The sequence below is a fragment of the Ascaphus truei genome, chromosome 20, assembly GCF_040206685.1.
Source record: "Ascaphus truei isolate aAscTru1 chromosome 20, aAscTru1.hap1, whole genome shotgun sequence".
Lineage (NCBI taxonomy): Eukaryota > Metazoa > Chordata > Amphibia > Anura > Ascaphidae > Ascaphus > Ascaphus truei.
Genome location: NC_134502.1, coordinates 22,101,180 through 22,123,218, shown reverse-complemented (window position 1 = coordinate 22,123,218; position 22,039 = coordinate 22,101,180). Strand labels below are relative to the sequence as shown.

Below are 22,039 nucleotides of genomic sequence, written 5' to 3'. Positions count from 1 at the left end.
GCACATTATATAAGTTATGGCGGGTAAAAAAAAGTGACAAAAACTCTCCAGTGTACAGCAAATACAAATATGTATTTTATTTACTTATTTATAAAATGTTTTACCAGGAAGTAATACATTGAGAGTTACCTCTCGTTTTCATGTATGTCCTGGGCACAGAGTTAAGATGACAAATAATACATGGTGACAAATACATAGTTACATAAGTGAGCAGGGTTATGCATTATATACCAGACATTGCATGCACAGTTAGAGATAATATATATTATAGGCGTATGTAACAGTTACAGACCAGATTTAAATGTGAGACAGCCTTAGCTTTGAAAGAACTTAAACTGGTGGTGGATGTGAGAGTCTCCGGTAGACTGTTCCAGTTTTGGGGTGCACGGTAAGAGAAGGAGGAGCGGCCGGATACTTTGTTGAGCCTTGGGACCATGAGCAGTCTTTTGGAGTCTAATCTCAGATGATAAGTGCTGCAGTGAGAGTCTCCGGTAGATTGTTCCACTCGTGATAACGTACTGTGAAATTCTACATTATGGTTCGGGTGGAAAAAAAATTATTCAAAATTTTAACAATAAAAGAGAAGGTCAAATATTATTTACAATTAGTTATATGGCATGAGTCACCAAGATGTAAGAAGCTGTCGTTACATGTCTAATTGCTTAGAGAGCCTGTATATGTTAATTGGTGGGGCGCCTTAAACAGCATTTGTAAGGATAGGAGAAAGGGGGGGGGGGTATGAGAGAGAAAGGAGAGAGAGGGAGATGTTAGAGAGAAAGGAAGGAGAGGGGGATGTGAGAGAGAAAGGAAGGAGAGGGGGTATGAGAGAGAAAGGAGAGAGAGGGGGTGTGATAGGGAAAGTAGGGAGAGGGGGATGAGAGAGAGAAAGGAGGGAGAGGGAGATGTAAGAGAGAAAGGAGGGAGAGGGGGTATGAGACAAAGGAGGGAGAGGGGGTATGAGAGAGAAAGGAGGGCGAGGGGGATGTTAGAGAGAAAGGAGGGAGATGGGGATGGAGGGAGAGGGTATGAGAGAGGAGGCAGAGGGGGGTATGAGAGAGAAAGGAGGGAGAGGGGGATGTTAGAGAGAAAGGAGGGAGAGGGGGATGTTAGAGAGAAAGGAGGGAGAGGGTATGAGAGAGGAGGGAGAGGGGGTGTGATAGGGAAAGTAGGGAGGGGGATGAGAGAGAGAAAGGAGGGAGAGGGGGATGTGAGAGAGAAAGGAGGAAGAGGGGGTATGAGAGAAAGGAGGGAGAGGGGGTATGAGAGAACGGAGGGAGAGGGGGTATTAGAGAAAGGAGGGAGAGGGGGTATGAGAGAAAGGAGGGAGAGGAGAGTGTGAGAGAGACTGTGTATCAAAGGGGATACATCCGCTTTCAGTCAAAAATGTTTCTACCTTACCCAATACCGTTTCACTAGGCACCACGCTGCTGGACAGTTTGCAGTGCGACAACGATTATCACTCCCACGTCACCTGCACGTGGAAAGAGAACCAGCTCTCCAGGCAGTTTGTGAACATGAGTCTGTATCGGTGGGATACCAGTGGAAGGTAAGTCCATCCGTCTTCTCTCACTCAGCTCCTATCTGGTGGCAGAGACCTTCTCTAAGGCCAGGTCCCCGTTGCCCGCTATGGCGGGTGCCGCAGGGACAAGAGCTGTCCCTCAATGGGGCCGGGCCCACTGCAAGGGGTGGCGCTGTGCGGCCAGTTTTTCCCGAAGACAGGAAAATTGAACTCAATGCTGGCGATGAGTGTGGTGGCCATGCCCCCCGGGCAGTTCAGCCAATGAGGGCGAACCTGCAAGGTGATGTCATGGCCGCGCCCCCACCCTACCACACCTTCGTCACACCCCTCCCCGTCTTTCCCACCTGCAGCTCACTGCAGACCTGGGATCAGAGCTGCACGCGCCACCAGCCTGGCCAGGCGCGCGTGCAGCGCAGACAGCGGGGCCGTAGCCTTAGGTAGCTTGAGTTAAGGCCCTTGAGTTATGAAAAGAAGAAAAATTGCGCGTCAAAGGCAGTGACTAAATACACAGATTGCGAGGAGTGTACAAAACAATCTTAAATATAAATTAAATTCGTGACCCGAGTGCAGGAGTAAGGAGTCGGCTGCTAATCAAAAAGATGGCTCAACATCTCACGCTGAAGCAGAAAAAAAGAAGCGCACAGCGCATAGTGTAACAAGTAAAAACATATATTAATCAACTGGCGAGGGTGAGTAACGCACGTGCAAAATCAAAGATAATTAAGGACATGTCATGCATTAACCAGCATAATAAATCCCTGATGAAGTATGGGTATCCATGCGAAACGCGTTGGATTATTATCAGCTGCTGCTAACAGATGTTTACATGCTGCAAGCTCTTCCGCGTGTCTCCCACAGACACTACAGCTGTGTTCCTCCTTACCGCACGCTGTGCTTTCTGAAACCGGGACCGCAACAACAGCTGAGGTGTGACATGTGAGGATCACCTCTGCAACGGAGCTAGTCAGCTGAAAGGGATTCCCCCCTCCTCCTCCCCTGAGCAGACGGCTGTCATGAACGGCGCTCAGGAGCGGGAGGAGAAAAGATGCCGGCGGCTCTGAGGAGGTCGCAGCGGGTGCTTTTGCGGCGGATGAACCAGCTGCACTGTTCCCGGCATAACGTGGAAACGGATGCATGGACGATACAATCTAAATCCTCCCTGTGGAGTTGTTATCTGTCCCGCGGTCGTTACCGGACATTGGCATCACAACTACACACTCACCTGTGAGCCTGTCGCCGGCTGGAACCTGGACGGGGTTCTCTGACATACTATCCGGAGAGAAGGGATCCATTCTTCACCGGACTCAGTGACTGAAGATAGCCCTCTCCTGCGAGGTTCACTGCTTGACCGCAGTAATATGCTGGTTAATACATGACATGTCCTTAATTAGCTTTGATTTTGTACGTGCGTTACTCACCCTCACCGTTTGATTAATATATAATTGTTACTTGTTACACTACGAGTTGTGCGCTTTTCTTGAGTTACTGGTATGAAGATGGAAGATGCCAATTGCTGGTCAGATCTTGAGAAAGGGCGAAACTGTCAAAGTACGTGTCCCGGAATTTCCCGAGCTTTCCATTGGAACTCAGTTCCGCGGTGTCAAATCCGTCCGCGGACTGTTCCAGTCTCAATCCGTGCAGATTAATCCAAGACCGTCCATTGGATACAATCCGTTGGAGGATGTTAAGACTCGGATCCTGTATCCAGCCGTAGTGTTGAAATCTCTAGAAGGATATTTTGGTTCCACCACCTCAAAAGCCATTAGTAAGACCTAAAGTGAGGGGAGTAATAGCCCAGGCTTTCAAAATAGGTTCTCTTAATGTAAGATTTAGCGCGGCGCATCACTAGGTAATCATAGTGGCACACATGGTGTGGTGTGTCGTGAGAAAGACCTAGGCTAGGGCCCCAGTCCTCACTGCTGCACGCGCGCCTGGCGGCATGGCGGCGCGTGCAGAGACTGCAGCCGCGATCGCCGGTATAAAGAGGGGAGTGCAGGGGGCGGGGCCGTGATGGGGGGGCGTGGCCATGATGGGACATATCTGCCCTGCCATTGGCTGTGCGCGGCCACGTGACCTCGTCGCGGCACGAGAAGACAAAATTCTTGTCTTCCCTGCCGGCGTACGCGTCACAGCGCTTTGCGCGCCCACACACACACAGCCACTGGGGCCTGTCCCATAGAGGGCTGTGCTGTGTTGTATGGCTCGCACACCATAGCATGCGCCACCGAGGCCACAGGGGACTCAGCCTCAGTTCCACATGAACTGTAGTGTGTTCATTATCAGCATATAGATACCAAGCTAAATTATACATTGCGGTGTGTTAGTTTACAGCATTTTCACACACACCTACACTCACCTCTCTCTTTCTCTCACTCACTCCTTCCTCCCTCCATCTCTAACTACCCTCTCTCTTTCACTCCCCTCTCTCTATAACCCCCTCTTTCTCTCCAACTTCTCTCTATCTCTCCCATTCTCTCTCCCTCTCTCCTCTCTCTCTATCTATCTCTCCACTGTGCCTCTCCCCCATCCCTCTCTCATTCCCTTCTCTCTCTCTCCCCTCTCTTTCTCTCTCTCTCCCCCCCCCCCATTTCTCTCTCTCTGTCTTCCACCCTCACGCTCTTTCTCCCCTCTCTTTCTCTCCTCTCCTTCTCTCTTTACCTGCCTCTCTCTACACCCCCCTCTCTTTTTCTTTCTACTCCCTCTCTTTCTCCCTCGATCCCCCCTCTTTCTCTCTCCCCCTCTCCCATTTCCCGCACTCTTAAAAACTTCCCCCCTCTCAGCCCCCCTCTTTCGCATACACACTTCCCCCCTCCTCCTCTCAGCCAACATCCCTCCCTTACCTCTTGCTCCGGCATCATCACCTGTACTTCCCTGGTGCCGGCACTTCTCCTTCCCATGGTGGCACTCAATTTTTCAGTGCCAATCACAAAATAGTTGAACAACATAATTCATAGGGCCACACAACGCGAGGTTGCGTGAGGGCATGGTAAAAATATACAGCATGAGCTCCCGGTGCCGCACATTGGTACTCAGAACTAGTAAGCATTTTAATAACCAGTTCTGGACAACCGGGTCTAACTGGATGAATATTAGCCGTGTCTAGAGTCATATGGTACTGTATGTCCTGTTCTGGATTATAAGATATTGCCAAGTCATTATCTAGAATCCTATGTTCAGCTCTGGAGACCACATCTTCATAAAGACGTAGGAAGCCGTACAGCAATTTGACAGATTATTGGTCAAACCTCATTTGGGGCACTGTGTCCAATTTTGAAGGCCAGATAGACATAGCAAGATGAGGATGCTACTTTGTAGACAGACATAGGAAGGTGGTGATGCCAGCTCCGCGGATCACTGGAGGCCACATCGTGCGATCAGATTGTGTCATCTTTATGTGCAGACAAAATGGGACCTGTCATCCAACAGAACCTGCAAGAACCATACTTTCTGACCTCCTTTGGACATGCCATACTCCCAGAAAACAATCCACCTTCATTGTTAGCTTGGTCGAGAAGTATACTTTCTTACCGGATCGGAACCTGGAGAGTCACATCCACCTTAACTTGTCCAACAAAGGTGAGATACTTCCAGCACGGTTGCCTTAAAAAAAATAATAATAATAATTCCCTCTTGGTTTGAAGCAGGGGGGTCTAATTTCAGCTCCAGGGAGCTCCTGCTTCCTGAGATACTGACATCGGAAGGTGACACCAGTATCTCAGTCCTGTTTAAAGGTCTCGGGGCATGCGGACCAATAGGAAGCCGCAAGGGATGACGACGCGGCATCCTATTGGCCCACTTGATGCAGGGCCTTTAAATAAACCTTTTTTGTGCCCAGCCTTCTTATGTAAGTAACTCGGGAAGCAGGGGCACCCCAGCTGGAATGAACGGGCATGAAGCTGGGGTCAGACCCCAAAACGTTGCCCCCCCCCTGTACATTTTTCTGTAACTAGTTTTGTTGTTGATTACCTTGTTTTGCTGGTATTTGCTTCTTTGTTTTCTCTTCTTTTAGCTATATCTTACGTTAATAATATACACTGTCAGCGTTACATATAAAAAATGTATTATTATTATTGACCCTTCTAATGTCTTCTACTCTCTCTCCATAGATTCTATGCAAGTGGGGGCACCCATAATATATATTAATGAGGTTGGAAATTTACTTCTCTGGTGGAAAGATCCATATTCCCTAACCCCAGAAAATCAGACACAGTGTGATGTCAACTACAAGCAGGAATCCGAGACCTGGGAGGTAATGTAGGGAATGTGAAGGATGACGGTCATGTCCAATGATACAGATGAAGCGAGACTTGCTGTCTCCGGAGCTGAAAAGGCTTAAAGCCTCAGCTCCGGAGATAGTGCTGCCACGGTCAGGCTGCGGCGGATCCATGCTTCCGGATCCAACTGTCTGCAGCAATAATCCAGCTGGCACCGGGGCAGTGGCCGTTGCAGGCTCGTGACTTGGCCAGTGCCGGAAAACAGTACGTCTTGGTACATCTGTATTATTGATTCAGCCATAAAGGATGACATGCATAGTCTGCGGTGCCTACGCGTTTCGCTCCTGTGCGGGGCCGTTTTCGGCACTATGCTGCTCTAGGGTCAAAATGGCAATAATGTAGGTAATGTTTTGTAAGACCTTGGTAATACACTAAGTAGAATATGATTTTTTCATGTTTTTGTCCAAAAGATGGTAAAACTACAGTTATTTCAATTTAGGACAGGCCCTAAACTAAATGCAAATAGGTATCTTCCATCAGCGGAATCTTACAAATCTCTCTTTCATTTTTGTAAAATATTTCTTCCCCATACTGCACTATGGGGTGTTTGTTTTCCCCTCTCTAATTTTTTTCCTGCTGGCAGAAATTTTTATTGGGTTTTTGATTCCTTAAACCTTGTGCCCCAAACCGCAGTTAACACACCTGCCAATCCCCTTCTACTTTGTGACATCGGTGGGCTTGAAAGAACCTTTTCAGAGGAGATTAGCATAAGGTAGCTTCACTCACATATCTATGTGAAGTCTGGATGAAAAACATATTTGTGTTGCCTGGAGCCAATAAATTGCAGAGGTTGCCGTGTGGACACTCTACTGCAGGCTTTGGGCCTACATCAATGCAAATTAATATAAAACCAATGACAGCTTAATAAGGTAGCTTCACTGATATATCTCTTTGAAGTCTGGATGGAAAACAGATGTGTGTCACGGGGAGCAAGTGAGAATAAACTGCTGAGGTTGCCGTGTGGACACTCTAGTGCAGGCTTTGGGCCTTTATAAATGGTAATCTGCCCTAACCTTTAGAGTGCTCTTTTGATTATGATGTACCTGCTACATCATGGGCAACTGCTAATTTTCTAGGGACAGATGGGGGAGACCGATCGAACTGAGTAGTTGGCCCAATCCAAAATGTGTGGGGCTCCCTCCACTTCCGTTTCTATCAACTGGGGGATGGGGGAAGTCATGCTACAGTAGTACATAGTTACATAGTTACATAGTAGACGAGGTTGTAAAAAGACATGCGTCCATCAAGTTCCAACTATGCTAAATTTAGACGACAGATACGTTATCCTATATCCGTATTTACAGTACATTGATCCAGAGGAAGGCAAACAGAAAACCCCAGTGACATATCATCCAATCATATCTCATAAGGGGAAAAATAAATTCCTTCCTGACTCCAAGAATTGGCAAACAGATTACTCCCTGGATCAGCATCCTTCCCATGTTTCCTTATTTGGTATATCCCTGTTTACCTTTCCTATCTAAATTTCTGCTCCGTAAATTCTGGAGGTCCAGTGGAACACTGGTGTGAATGTTAAAGTGGCATCACACTGAGCTCACGTTAAAGAGAGATTAGAGAATTTTCTGGTGGGACTGAACCCTTAATAGACACAAAAACGCACAGAATAATACAGTCACCGTACGTATTATTGAGAAAGCCAACAAAGTGCTGTGCTATGAAATATTAAAGCTGCAGACCAAGCAATATCCTAAATGTGTTTTTTTTATTATAAATAAATCAGCTCTGTACTATGGGAAAATACTTGTAGCATTTAAAAAAAAATAACTCTGAATGCCATTTTTAATGTATTATAATGTAAGAAGCACTTTTTGTTTCTATAGCAACCATTTACAAAGTCACATCCCCTTCCTCTTCTGAAACAGGCTCTGGCACACTCCTTTTTGAGACCTGCACTCTCTCTAGCAGTGCACAAATTGTATCTAGTGACTGCCTGGGTCACATGATCCCTGACAGCCATTTATTGAACCCCCCCCCCGAGCCGAATCTTCGCCGATCAATCACAGGAGAACGGATCGATCGGCAACTTCGCTAATTACCTATCATTGTGTGGATTGTATTGATGCGCATATTAAGGGGGGGGGAGTGGGGGGGGAACCGGCAGCTTTGACTGCAGCTTTAAGGATGAAACATACAATTGAACTGCACATATATAAACCCAATAATGGAAAAATAGGAACATAGAAACGTAAATTTTCTAGAAATGTTAATAAACCAGGGTTGTATGCAGTGATGTCCCTACAGCGGCGTGATTTCATTTCCCGGTTCCTAGGATGAGGTGCAGAAAGTCCAGGCGCCCAGGCGATCCCAGAAACGCGATATTATTTTGTAGGTCCTGTAGCGCGCACAAACATTTAACCCACTAGACTATTGTGGTTTGTGATTCTAGGATTCGTCCTCAGGAGAGTGTGTCCAACCCTGGGGTGTAATAAGGAAAGATCTTTTAGCACCGGGGGTACGATTTGTAGCACGTGTGAGGACCAAGCCCCGTTACGAGGACAGATGGGGAAATTGGAGCTCGGAAGTTCTGCTGGAGAGGCAAACGGGTATGTGGAGTCCTCGTTTTCCATAATGCTGCCCAGGGTTCGAGTCCCGAAGTGGGGGGGGGGGGGAAAAGTTTTGTGTTAGGTTTAAATGCCACTGTCATCTCCGTCTGACTTTGGCCCAGACTCGTTAAACGTTGCTAAGATCTAATACAACGATTCACTTGAAGATGTGCTAAAGATTAGCACCATTTAGTAAATCTGGGGTTCATGACTCCTTGGTACAGTATGTATTTACAGTATATCTTTATTTATATACAGTGGCCTGCGGCCGCCACCGCGGGATTTTTAAAAAACGCGGCGGCGCGCGGCTTTTTTTTCCGTCAGGTTTCCTGCGCCGCGGGCGCTTTCAATGATAAGCGCCATTAGCGCTTATCTGATGATGCGGCCGCCGCGCGGGAAACTCCGAGAAAAATGGAGCATTGCTGTCAAAATCAACACATGATGATCTTAAATATCAACTGGTTGTTACACACTTTGCTGAATTTAAGCATCAGCGACCTACTTTTCGGTTCATGCCTATTGACTGGGGCGTGGAGGGGGGGCTGATAACCAATCATGATAAACAGCTACTGCAATGAGATGGCGGGTACAATACATTGGCCCCCCGGGCTAAAATTAAGAATGTATTGTCTCCTGGTTAACCTAATACGGCTTTGAACTCCCTCTTCACCTACTAGTATGGCTTGCAAATATCGTGCCACTATTGCTTAATAAAAGTGCAAAAAACAGCAGCGCACTGGCAAGGGAGCCAGGTTCAAATTGTAATAAAAAAATATATTTATTGATACATCACCAAAAGGAGGTATGAGAACACTCCTACGCGTTTCGCACCCTGTGGGTCCTTTATCAAGGATTATCATTATTGCTTAATACTATGATTTTACTGCTCTGGTACCGGATACTATACTACCTAGAGCTCATGATTGACTTGTATCATGGCTATACGTGGCGTTGTTGATACGGATTACAAATGGTATATTTACGCTATAATCTTGCCCTTGTGGATTACACATTGCCATTCAGGATTGTTCACCTACCCATAAATGAATATTGAATATACCATAGCGCGATGTGGTACGGATCAGTTGTCTAGTTGCTTCCATGACAGTGGTTGCATATGACATATTGTCAAAACACGAAGCTCCGGTGATTGGTGTGTCATCTCGAATGCCTCACTGGCTTGCGTATTTATACGGTTCTTTGCGCACTGGAAAGGTTGTATATCGCTCACCTCCCAGTGTAAAGACTTTATTTAGGACCAGCTATTTCTCCACTAGAGATTAGTGGTTCAATATGAAGACACGTATCCCTTCTCATCATTTCTCATCGGTAATTGCTTGGCATCCATTTTTGAAGCATCATTTATATTTATTATTCGCTATAACTATATCATGGGCTGTATACACATCTTCTAATCCATTGTAGCCTATTATATTATTTCTCAGTTGGTGTGATGGATTGGCCTTGTAGGTAGGGTGAAGTGAAGAGTCCACACAGCAGTTTCTCACCAAAATAAAGGACTTTCTTTTCTGGACTGGAAAAAATGCGACAACAGCATTGCATAGATCAGGCAGAGAAACAGCATACCAGTACATCTGGAACAACATAACATGTCCTTCTCTTTCGTGCTGGGTATGAGTCCCAGGTATTCCAAGGCAAGGAATCTGCTACCTTGTAGGTAGTTCAGCCCTGCTTCTTTAAGAGGCTAGTGAACTTTGGTTCGGGTGCTGTGTGTGTCCCAGATTTTCCCAGGAAATATTTGTGGAGACTGAAGTTCTGTAATAAGGAAGCTTCTGAAGCTTCTTGTTTTGGTGCTGGGCGTGAGTCCCGTTCCCAGCAATCCTCTGAGAATTGAAGCCCTGCTTCCTAGCAGGCTTCTGTAACACTCATGGTTCTGGTGCTGGGTGTGAGTCCCAGCTGTTCCAAGGCTTCTGAACCTGCTTCTTTGCAGGCAGGGAAATAACTGGCAGGGAGTCTGCTGCCTGCCTTTTAAACTTCTTTCCAATTAGGAGTTAATTGGAACACCCTAGCAGACCTGAAAGCTAGGGTGTGGTCTTCCTGGGCCTGGAAGAGTGAGGGGCCCGAAATAGACCCAATCATTTCCACCAACAGCAGTTACATAGACACCAGACTAGTGTGGAACTGCAACAGTTAAACCTGATACAGTACGTAGATTCCCTATATCTCTTGCCACAATATAGTGGTTGGGTTTGGTATCAGTGCTGGTATGTCAGTGGACAGGGTGGAATTGAATAGATAGTGGTTATATAATATCAGAATAGTAACAATGATACAGTCAGTAAGTTGTCAACTCTGGCGTCTGGAACTTGCAGTGATAGTATAATACAACAACAGAAAGTCCCAGCGCAACATACAAAATGGCACAACATATAGTACAATACTTCACTGCTAATCTGCTCATGAGTGAGGGTCATTTAGTTAAACCCTTTGGCCAAAAGGTTATAAGCCTGCAGCCACTTCACGGCATGACCAATCTGCAGGTCCTTGGAGTTATCGTATAACCCGTATCTAAAGTGTATCAGAGTAAATTGTACAACCTTAGATGTGGTAAACTGGTTGCTTTGCAGTAAAAATTACATACAAGGCTGCTGTATAAAGACGACCCCCCAGATATCTGCTGCGTAAGTACCCCCTATGTCTGGAAAAAAATGCCTATAGGTTCCATTATATATTGAACACAGCAGCGAAAATGTCTCAAAATTTGTTCAGTATACTAGATAGACGCTTATATAGATAGTTAAGCGTATCTGATACTTAGTAATAATATAACACCGGCCAAGTAAACAATTAAAAGGTCAGGAAGTTACAGGTTAATGCTCAGTATTCTAAACTCAACATCACCCGGAAGTGAAATGAAACCATGACCCCCGGGGAGTCACCGCTGGAGCTTGCTGGTGTTGCTAGGCAACCGAGAGTAGAAGACACCATAGTATGTGCAGATCCCTTGGGTCAAAGAAACAAGTGGAATAAACACGTTTTGAACCATCTCAGTAACAAAATGATACCTATATTGAACACAATAGAGTGTCTAGACTGAGCGGGGAATGCACAAAAGGGACTATATTCAATAGAAAAAAATAATAATAACTATTGCAAAAATGGACACTAGAACAAAGCGTTATAGAAAACTACCCAGATTCCAGCAGCTGCCGCCACATCACATTTAATGAGGCATTATACTGAGGTTACTTGCAAGGAGTCATAAATAAATACATATACACCACACTTATTAAGGTTATGGTGGGTAAATAAAGTGACGAAGACCCTCCACAGTAAAGCATAAAGCAACTGTAAATATGTATTCATTTACAACCCTGTCTTTCACCATTATCGCCCAGCACACAGCACTTCCACTGCAGCAAGGGATTCTGGGAAATGACATGCAAATGAGCACACAGTGCCACCTTTTATCTCAAGCTCACATTACATGAACAACCCTTAGCCAATGCATGCTGCATACATACATATATATATTATATATATATATATATATACGTAACACACACACGCACACACACACACACACACACACACACACACACACACACACACACACACACACACACACACACACACACACACACACACACACACACACACACACACACACACACACACACACGCATGTAGGCCCACACTGGGAGGTTAGCATGACTCTGCCATTCACTTTAAACCACATGTGATACATTTTATCAGGCACTGCTCAGTAGGCCCAAGTCATATTACCAGTTGAAAACACATTTATTACAGGGGGGAGGGGAGGGGACAGTGTCTTTGTTCAGTGTGAATGTTCCCATAAATAACATAGCGGTGGCCATTTTGCACGGTTGGATAAGATGGCCTTGTCCTGAGAGCATGTTCAATCCTCAGGTATGATACAATCATGTAGAGGCTGTAGTGCCAGAATAATTAAAAAGAGTCCCTCGTATCCATTTGAGCTCTGTTGCCTAGCGGGCTCCAGCTGTGGTCCCATGGGGTCACGGCTTTCTTTCACTTCCAGGTGATGTTGTGTTTATAAGTCCCATTTGTTTTCCATGTTATTACAGGGCCCTGATGAAGGTTCCTTTTAGGGGCCAAAACGTTGATATTATTTTGTGATGGTTTCGACATAGTTTCTTCAATAATTTACCTGGAGTGCAGTATCCTTCTTCTGAGCCCCAAAACAAAATCACCCATCTGTACTCCGGAGGACTTTCAAACATGGGAGGTGTTTATAGAAAGCGGATCAACGCTTCTGTCCCTCTTGGGACCTTTGTCAAGATAACAAGTGACTCACCAAAAACACCTTTTGTATACCATTTGGACCTTTTGTGCGAGACAACAAGTGAATCACCGAAAATACCTTTGTACACTCTTTCTAAGTGAAGAAAGCCAGAGGTAAAATAAATAAATAAATAAAAATGAACGCCAGTGTCCAGCAGTGAGGTTACTAGGCAACGCAAGTTAAATAATCAACTCCGTCTGACTGCAGCCCAGTGGCAGGCGCGGGAGTGATCCCAAGCTGAGAGCCAGCAAAAGGATACGGTTACTAAATAAAGCACAGAAAGACATCAGAGCAATACACAATTGTGTTTTGATACATATTATGTACAGAGAGCACAGTATGTCTCGGATACATCAAACTCCCTTAAAATGGAGTTAATATCGCAACCCGGTCCCAAAAAATATATATACATATACATACAGCAGGGCATACCAGAAGATTTATTTATTTATTTATAAAATGTTTTAGCAGGAAATAATACATGGTTACAAATACAGTTACATAAATGAACAGGGTATACATTATATACAATACATTGCATGCACAGTTAGAGCAGATGTATATTATAGGCGTATGTAACAGTTACAGACCAGATTAAAATGTGAGACAGCCTTCGTTTTGAAAGAACTTAAACTGGTGGTGGATGTGAGAGTCTCCAGTAGACTGTTCCAGTTTTGGGGTGCACGGTAAGAGAAGGAGGAGCGGCCGGATACTTTGTTGAGCCTTGGGACCATGAACAGTCTTTTGGAGTCAGATCTCAGATGATAAGTGCTGCATGTGGTAGGAGTGAGGAGCTTGTTCAGATAAATGGGTAGCTTGCCCAGAAAGTATTTGAAGGCAAGACAGGAAAGGTGAACTTTGCGCCTAGACTCGAGTGATGACCAATCTAGTTCTTTGATAAAACGGCATATAGGAAATAAATAGGCAAATGAAAAATGGCAGACTGGGTGTCACGGAGATAAATGTCCAAGGCTGTAACTTTGCGAAGGTTGCGCAATGGGTGTTGTCAATTCCAGCAGTAGTACAGAACTCTTATATATAGGATCCTTTACTAAAGCAAAATCGAAAAAAAACATGGGGAAATTCGAGGCTCGTAAACACCAGTGTGAGGTGTACAGGCATAACGGAAGATCTCCGCACGCCCAGAACGGTCCGAAGTAAATCCCACGTGGCCCAAGTTGCACCTAAAGTGGTTGTAGCAACAATCAGAAGGAGAGAATAAGAAATGGGCCGACCTTGTGGAGGAGAATGAAAGGAAAGGTTTAAGGCAAGACAGAGAGAGATAGGTGGAAGGGGTGGAAAGGAGACCGTTCTGAGCAGAGGAAGAGGAGACGAGGAGAGGCATAGCACAAAACAAAAGGTTGATATGTCGGGTAGAGCAGAAGATGGTGAGCAACTTGAAGGGGAGGAGAACTTGATGGGAAGCGAACAGAGGGATTTTAAGGAGGAGATAAGCAGGGCCTTTTTCCAGGAGAAAGTATAATGATTCCAGCTGCAGAATATGGGATAGATTGCCAAGGAGAAAGTTCTGAGGCAAGGACACGTGTTAGAAATAGGTTACAATAACCCAGACAGGAGAGCATAAAGGAATGCATTAGAGTTTTAGAAGTAGATTGACCTGTTAAGATTCCTGTTTGAGCCCCGATGTGGGGTAAAAAGCACAAGCCATTTTAGAGGATAGCGTAGGTTTGAATTCCTCTATCAGCTCCTTGATTTTGGGCCAGACTTATTAAATGTTCCTAAGATTTAACAACCCAACAATTCACAACTTGAGCTAAAGTCTACGGCCATTTAGTAACTCTGGGTTTAAAGAGGCAATCCTAGGCGGTGGATTTTTGTGTGAATTTAATTTATATATATATACTAGCTGAGAGACCCGGCGTTGCCCGGGATGTAATGTTCCCGCTCCTCTCTGTCTCCTCTCTCCTCCCCCCTCTCTCTGTTTGCCCCCCATTCACATCAATCCAGTCCCCCCCTCCCTCCTTTACAGCTCTGTTTGTCCCCCTTTACAGCTTCATGCAGTGTGAGTGCGTCAGTCATTGTGTGTGCGTCAGTCAGTCAGTGTGTGTGTGTGTGTGTGTGCGTGTGCGCGTCAGTCAGTGTGTGTGTGTGTCAGTGTGTGTGTGTGCGCCAGTCAGTGTGTGTGTGTGCGCCAGTCAGTGTGTGTGTGTGTGTGCGCGTCAGTGAGTCTGTGTGTGTGTGTGCGTGCGTCAGTCAGTGTGTGTGTGTCAGTCAGTGTGTGTGTGTGTGTGTGTGTGTGCGTGCGTCAGTCAGGGTGTGTGTGCATGCGTCAGTCAAAGTGTGTGTGCGTGCGTCAGTCAGGGTGTGTGTGCGTGCGTGCGTGCGTCAGTCAGGGTGTGTGTGCGTGCGTCAGTCAGGGTGTGTCTGCGTGCGTCAGTCAGGGTGTGTGTGCGTGCGTCAGTCAGGGTGTGTGTGCGTGCGTCAGTCAGGGTGTGTGTGCGAGCGTCAGTCAGGGTGTGTGTGCGTGCGTCAGTCAGGGTGTGTGTGCGTGCGTCAGTCAGGGTGTGTGTGCGTGCGTCAGTCAGGGTGTGTGCGTGCGTCAGTCAGGGTGTGTGCGTGCGTCAGTCAGGGTGTGTGTGCGTGCGTCAGTCAGGGTGTGTGCGCGTGCGTCAGTCAGGGTGTGTGCGTGCGTCAGTCAGGGTGTGTGCGCGTGCGTCAGTCAGGGTGTGTGTGCGTGCGTTAGTCAGGGGTGTGTGCGTGCGTCAGTCGGGTGTGTGCGTGCGTCAGTCAGGGGGTGTGTGTGTGCGTCAGTCATGGGGTGTGTGCGTGCGCAGTCATGGGGTGTGTGCGTGCGCGTGGCAGGCAGTCGGTGTGTGTGTGTGCGTCAGTCAGTATGTGTGTCTCAGGTGTGTGCGTTAGTCAGGGTGTGTGTACGTGCGTCAGTCAGTGTGTGTGCGCGCGCCTGTCAGGGTTTGTGTGCGCGCGCCTGTCAGGGTGTGTGTGCGTGCGTCAGTCAGGGTGTGTGCGTGCGTCAGTCAGGGTGTGTGTGCGTGCGTCAGTCAGGGTGTGTGCGTGCGTCAGTCAGGGTGTGTGTGCGTGCGTCAGTCAGGGTGTGTGTGTGTGCGTGCGTCAGTCAGGGTGTGTGTGCGTGCGTCAGTCAGGGTGTGTGTGCGTGCGTCAGTCAGGGTGTGTGTGCGTGCGTCAGTCAGGGTGTGTGTGCGTGCGTCAGTCAGGGTGTGTGTGCGTGCGTCAGTCAGGGTGCGTGCGTGCGTCAGTCAGGGTGTGTGTGCGTGCGTCAGTCAGGGGTGTGTGGTTGCGTCAGTCAGGGGGTGTGTGCGTGCGTCAGTCATGGGGTGTGTGCGTGCGTCAGTCATGGGGTGTGTGCGTGCACGTGGCAGTCAGTCAGTGCTTGTGTGTGCGTCAGTGAGTGAGTGTGCGTGCGTCAGTCAGGGTGTGTGTGCGTGCGCCATTCATTGTGTGTCAGCCAGTCAGTCAGTGTGTGTGTGTGTACCTCCTTGCGCCAGCCGGTGCTCCCGGCCGCGGGGGGGGGTTGTGTGTGGGGGGGGGGGTTGTGTGTGGGGGGGCGTTGTGTGGGGGGGTTGTATGTGGGGGGGGGTTGTGTGGAGGGGAGGGGTTGTGGGGGGGGGGGGGGTTACCTCCTTGCGCCACCCGGTGCTCCCAGCTCGGCCGCAGTGGGGTGTGAGGGGGGGTTACCTTCTTGCGCCACCCGGTGCTCCCGGCCGCGGGGGGGGGGGGGGGTTGTGTGGTGGTGGGGGGGGGAGGTTACCTCCTTGCGCCCCCGGTGCTCCCGGCTCGGCCGCGGGTGGGGTTGTGAGCGGTGGGGGGGAGGTTACCTCCTTGCGCCCCCGATGCTCCCGGCTCAGCTGCGGTGGGGTGTGAGGGGGGAGGTTACCTCCTTGCGCCCCCCGTGCTCCCGGCTCGGCCACGGGGGGGGGTTGTGTGTGGGGGGGGAGGTTACCTCCTTGCGCCCCCGGTGCTCCCGGCACGGCCGCGGGGGGGGGGGTTGTGTGTGGTGGGGGGGGGAGGTTACTTCCTTGCGCCCCTGGTGCTCCCGGCTCGGCCGCGATGAGAAGAGCTGAGTGGGCAGGCGGCGGCATGTGAGAGGCGGAGTTTTGCTGGCGGCGGGAGTTTTGCTGGCGGCGTGTGAGAGGTGAGGTGGATGAGGCTTGGCGCCGGGGAGGCTGAGGTTTGCGGTGAGGGGGGGGTTGCGGTGAGGGGGGGTTGCGGTGAGGGGGGGTTTGCGGTGAGGGGGGGTTTGCGGGTTGAGGGGGGCGGGGGGTTTGCGGTGAGGGGGGGCGGGGGGGTTGCGGTGAGGGGGGGCGGGGAGTTTGCGGTGAGGGGGGCGAGGGGTTTGCGGTGAGGGGGTCGGGGGGTTTGCGGTGAGGGGGGGCGGGGGGGTTTGCGGTGAGGGGGGGCGGGGGTTTGCGGTGAGGGGGGGCGGGGGGTTTGCGGTGGAGGGGGGCACACACACACGACGGGAGTGAGAGGTGGTGGAGAGTGGGACTGGCGCAGATCTGAGGAGAGTGAGTGAGTGAGTGACTGTGTGTGTGAGTGTGTGTGTGTGTCTCTCCTTTGGCCCGTCACTCCGCCTCAGGCCAATGAGAGGTGTGCAGGGGCGGGCGGGCCAAGGGAGCAATCTCATTGGCCTGGCCCAAGGTCCAATGGGATTGCCGCTAGGGACACAGGGAGGGACACAGGGAGACACATACAGACATAGAAACATATGACTGTTTGAGAAATATATAGTAGATAGTTGAAGCAGGGGTTCTCCGGAGCGGATCCCCATTCATGTCAGCTCCGGGGACCTCCTGCTTCCGGAGATACTTACATGCAAATTAGGTGCTGGTAGCTGTACTCCTCGATGAGCAGGGTTCACAATATGTCCTCTGTTCAGAGATTTCAGGCTCTGCGAGCCAATAGGAAGCCGTGATGTCATCAGTGGGGCTTCCTATTGGACCATGTGACGTGGGCACTTCAAGCTTGAAAGCCCTGATTGCTGAGAAAAAGCAGCCAACCAGCACCTACTTTGGAGGTATTTCCGGAAGTAAGGGGTCCCCAGACCTAAAATTAACGGGGTGCAGCTCCGGAGACGCTCTACTTCAATTACATATATAACCTTTTAAATCGCTGTCTACGATTGCTTCTTTTAATCATGACTCCCCTAGCATCAAACACCAAAAATTAGAAAAGAAGACATAGTTAAGACGCTTGTAAGGGAAAGATTTAGCCCAAATATCTTCACAGCATTAGACATGTCAAAGGGAGAAGGAGTGGCTCAGTGAGTAAAGGCACTGACTCTGGCACTGAGTTTGAAGTTGGGGAACCTGGTTCAATTCCCGGTGTCGGCTCATTGTGATGTTGGGCAAGTCACTTTATCTCCCTGTGCCTCAGACACCATAGATTGTAAGGTCCACGGGGCAGGGACCTGTGCCTGCAAAATGTCTCTGTAAAGCGCTACGTAAAACTAGCAGAACATGATATTATTATTTAAATGTGTCTTAATTACTATTAAATAGTGCCATACAGCACAATTAAGGATGCGGCGAAAATGCTGGAAATGGATGTTACCCCCAATATTCACCTGGTGGTGTAAAATCTGCAAATGGAATAACAGTTTTAATCCAAGCGGATTCATCACGATCTGCCTCAAGAATCCACCAACGGAGGCTGAATTTATTTATTTATAAAATGTGTTACCAGGAAGTAATACACTGAGAGTTACCTTTCGTTTTCAAGTATGTCCTGGGCACCGGACATAACAATACATGGTTACAGTAAAAGAACAGGGGTTATGCAGTCAAATCACGGATAGAGAGTTGGAAAACTGGGTACAGGGGATAAAGGAATTTGTGAGTTTCAGATTGAAATAGAGAAGCTTTAACATCACCAGACATCAGCAAACGACTCACACCCTTTGGCTCCCCTTCGGCTGCGCCAAAAGCTGTGCGCCTTTGGGGCAACGCAGATGCACACTGGGGTGGGTGGCTGAGATGCAATGCAGCTGTGAACAAAAGCTCTTTGTGTCCTCTTGGCTCATTAACATTCCAGTGGGAATGCGCGGATTGGATTCGACAAATCCGCCTACGGGTGGCAGGAATCACGGAGTGTATCGGTAATAATAATGCAGAACCCGTAAAACACGAAATCGACCCCTTTTCGACATCGATCCGTCAAAGTCCACGGACCAAAGGAACCGGCCGATCCAAATTCGACTTAAAATTTTTTCGCCCATTTCTAGTCACCGCACAGGTCTGTGCTCAAAAATAATCTCCAGTTCACTTCCAAAATAAAATGTAGAAATCAAGCGGTTTCAAGGGTGAAGCCCGTCCCTCGTCTGCAGTTTGAAGTATGCCCTCGGGGAATGCTTAAGAAATCAGAAGAGAAAAGGAGCCCTGGTATAGAACAGTTTGTACTAGTATACTAGAAGTAGAGCGTATTAAATCTTAAGCATTCATAGAGGACGTACTTCAAACCGCAGCCTGGAAATTACAGTATGTTTGAGTACAAGTCTGTGTCATGACGTATGGCGCGATTTTTTTCTTCTCTCTTTTTCTTCTATACCCCGAGATTATCTGCACCCTAATTTCACCTTTGGCAGTTTAACCCGCTGAAGGTATTAGAGTAGATAAATGTACATACACATATATATATATATATATACATATATATTCATATGTATATATTAGTTAAGTTATGGTGGATAAAAAAAGTGGCAAAAACCCTCCACTGTAAAGCATATAGCAAATAGAAATACTGTATTACTGTATGCTCATATGCATGTCTTAGACAGGTCTGCAACACTGCATTTCACCATTATCAACCAGCACACAGTGCTTCCCCTGCAGCAAGAGATTCTGGGAAATGACATGCAAATGAGCACACAGTGCCACCTTTTGCTTCAAAACCATATCACATGGTTCCCTATAAGCATATGCTTGCTGCATTGCACAGCATTTGCTATATGCTTTACGGTGGAGGGTGTTTATCACTTTTTTTTACTCACCATAACTTAACTGTGTGGTGAAACCTATCCTAAGCTTCATTTTGCATAGCCAGTATAACCAACCTCACACTGATGACACCCATTAAGGTCGAAAGGGCTGACTTTCTGTGGGTGGGTTTACTGACTATGCATCTTAACCCGGGCTGTGCTCAAAAGCTGTGAAATGCAGTAAGCATATGCTTATAGGGGACCACGTGATATGGTTTTCAAGCAAAAGGTGGCACTGTGTGCTCATTTGCATGTCATTTCCCAGAATCCCTTGCTGCAGTGGAAGCGCTGTGTGCTGGGTGATAATGGTGAAAGGCGGGGTTGCAGACCTGTCTAAGACATGTGAATGAGCATACAGTAATATTTCCATTTGCTATATATATATATATATATATATATATATATATATATATATATATATATATATATATATATATATATATATACACACAGTGAAAGACCACCACTGCTGATGACAAGGCTATTTAAACTGGATTGACAGAGGAAAGGACGGCTCTCGGCAATGGTACAGAGGAACAAGTGACACATTTTAACGAGTGCTTGCATGCGAATGGAGAAGGAAAGACAGGAGTCCACTGTCACACGTAGGCAGTGGGCTCTGACGACAAGATAGATGGTGCTTCCATTTACTATGATGGAAAAAGGGGATAGTGTGCCAGAATTAGGAGGCAATATTACACAAGTCTGACGCTGGGGGGTGCAGCAAGGAGGCCATCAGAGACTTGAGACTGGATTTCAGGTGTGGGGTTAGGCGTGGATAGATAGATCTGTGTATGATCTGAATAGAGCTAATACCTAAAACCGAAATAATTCACGAGGTCACCAATAGAGATGGGGGATGTTTTAAGACGGAATTCAATTGGCCAGTCCCTTTAGCCGTGGAATTCCGTGAATCAGTCTCAATTTTTTTTTTAATCTATTATTTTAAATCAGACATTTGGAATGCGAGTCTGCAAGCGGAATCCGATTCCGTATTGCAGGATCCATATCCACCAAGCGTAATCCGAATCCACCAAGCGTAATCCGAATCCACCAAGCGTAATCCGAATCCATCAAGCAGAATCCGATTCCGTCATGCAGGATCCATATCCACCAAGCGTAATCCGAATCCACCAAGCAGAATCCGAATCCATGAAACGGAATCCGAATCCATCAAGCGGAATTCATATCCATCAAACGTAATTTGTATTCATGAAATGTAATCCGTATCCTTCAAACAGAATCTGTATCCGTCAAACCGAATCTGTATCCATCAAGCGTAATCCGCATTCGTCAAATGGAATTCGAATCAGTCAATCAGAATTAGAATCTGTCAACTGAATTATTATGGGAAAATAACGAATTCAGACAAGTCCACCCCAATGGTCATGCAGAATCCATATCCACCAAGCGGAATCTGAATCCGTCAAGCAGAATCCATATCCATGAAACGGAATCCGTATCTATCAAATGGAATCTGAATCCATCAAGCGGAATTCATATCCATCAAACGTAATTTGTATTCATCAAATGTAATCCGTATCCGTCAAGCAGAATCTATATCCGTCAAATGGAATCTGTCAAACGGAAGCCGTATCTATCGAGCGGGATATGAATCCGTCAAGCAGAATCCATATCCATCAAACGTAATCCATATCCGTCAAATGTAATCCGTATTCTTCAAACAGAACCCCTATCCATCAAACGTAATCCGTATCCATCAAACGTAATTCATATCCATCAAACGTAATCCATATCCGTCAAATGTAATCCGTATTCTTCAAACAGAATCCGTATCCGTCAAGCGTAATCCGTATACGTCAAGCGGAATACCGAATCAGTCAAACAGAATTTGAATCGGTCGACTGAATTATTATGGGAAAATAACGGATTCAGACAAGTCCACCCCCTTTCTTGTCCGCAAGTGGCAGAGTGAAGACAGAGAAAAGAAGAGGTCGCAGAACAGAGCCCTGAGCTACACCAACAGAAAGATCAATTGTGGATGAAGACATGTTAAGATACGGAGACAGAAAAGGAGCAATGAGAGAGGTACAATGAAAACCAGGATAGACCTTTTGTTACCGATACCAATAGTCTGTAGACTCACAAGGAGAAGAGACAGGTCAACAGTATTAAAAGCAGCAAACAGATCAAGTAAGATAGGCAGGGATAAGTGTCCTTGGGATTTTCCTTCATGGAGATCAGGGGCTACTTTAGTGAGGACAGTCTCAGTTGAGTGAGCTGTATAAAAACAAGATTACAGATGGCCCAGGGGGGGGGGGGGGGGGCACGTGCATTAAGAAAGCTGATCATGCAGGAGAAGACTAGACGCTCCAGTGGTTTGGAGGCAAAAGGCAGGAGGGAGACAGGGCAGTAATTAATGAGGCATGTACTGTAGGATGTAGGGAATTGTTCTTGAGAATA

General features: G+C 47.3%; 1 protein-coding gene across 2 annotated transcripts in view; it reads left to right on the top strand.

Annotated features, from left to right (window-relative positions):
• LOC142471389 (cytokine receptor common subunit beta-like) overlaps positions 1-22,039 on the top strand; it is a 48,789-nt gene that overhangs the window by 9,483 nt on the left and 17,267 nt on the right. For both annotated transcript variants that reach the window (XM_075578194.1, XM_075578195.1), the window contains exons 3-6: positions 1,417-1,546; positions 4,920-5,095; positions 5,626-5,768; positions 8,201-8,357. In XM_075578194.1, the coding sequence (XP_075434309.1) occupies positions 1,417-1,546; positions 4,920-5,095; positions 5,626-5,768; positions 8,201-8,357 (606 nt within the window). The remainder of the gene's footprint in view (positions 1-1,416; positions 1,547-4,919; positions 5,096-5,625; positions 5,769-8,200; positions 8,358-22,039) is intronic.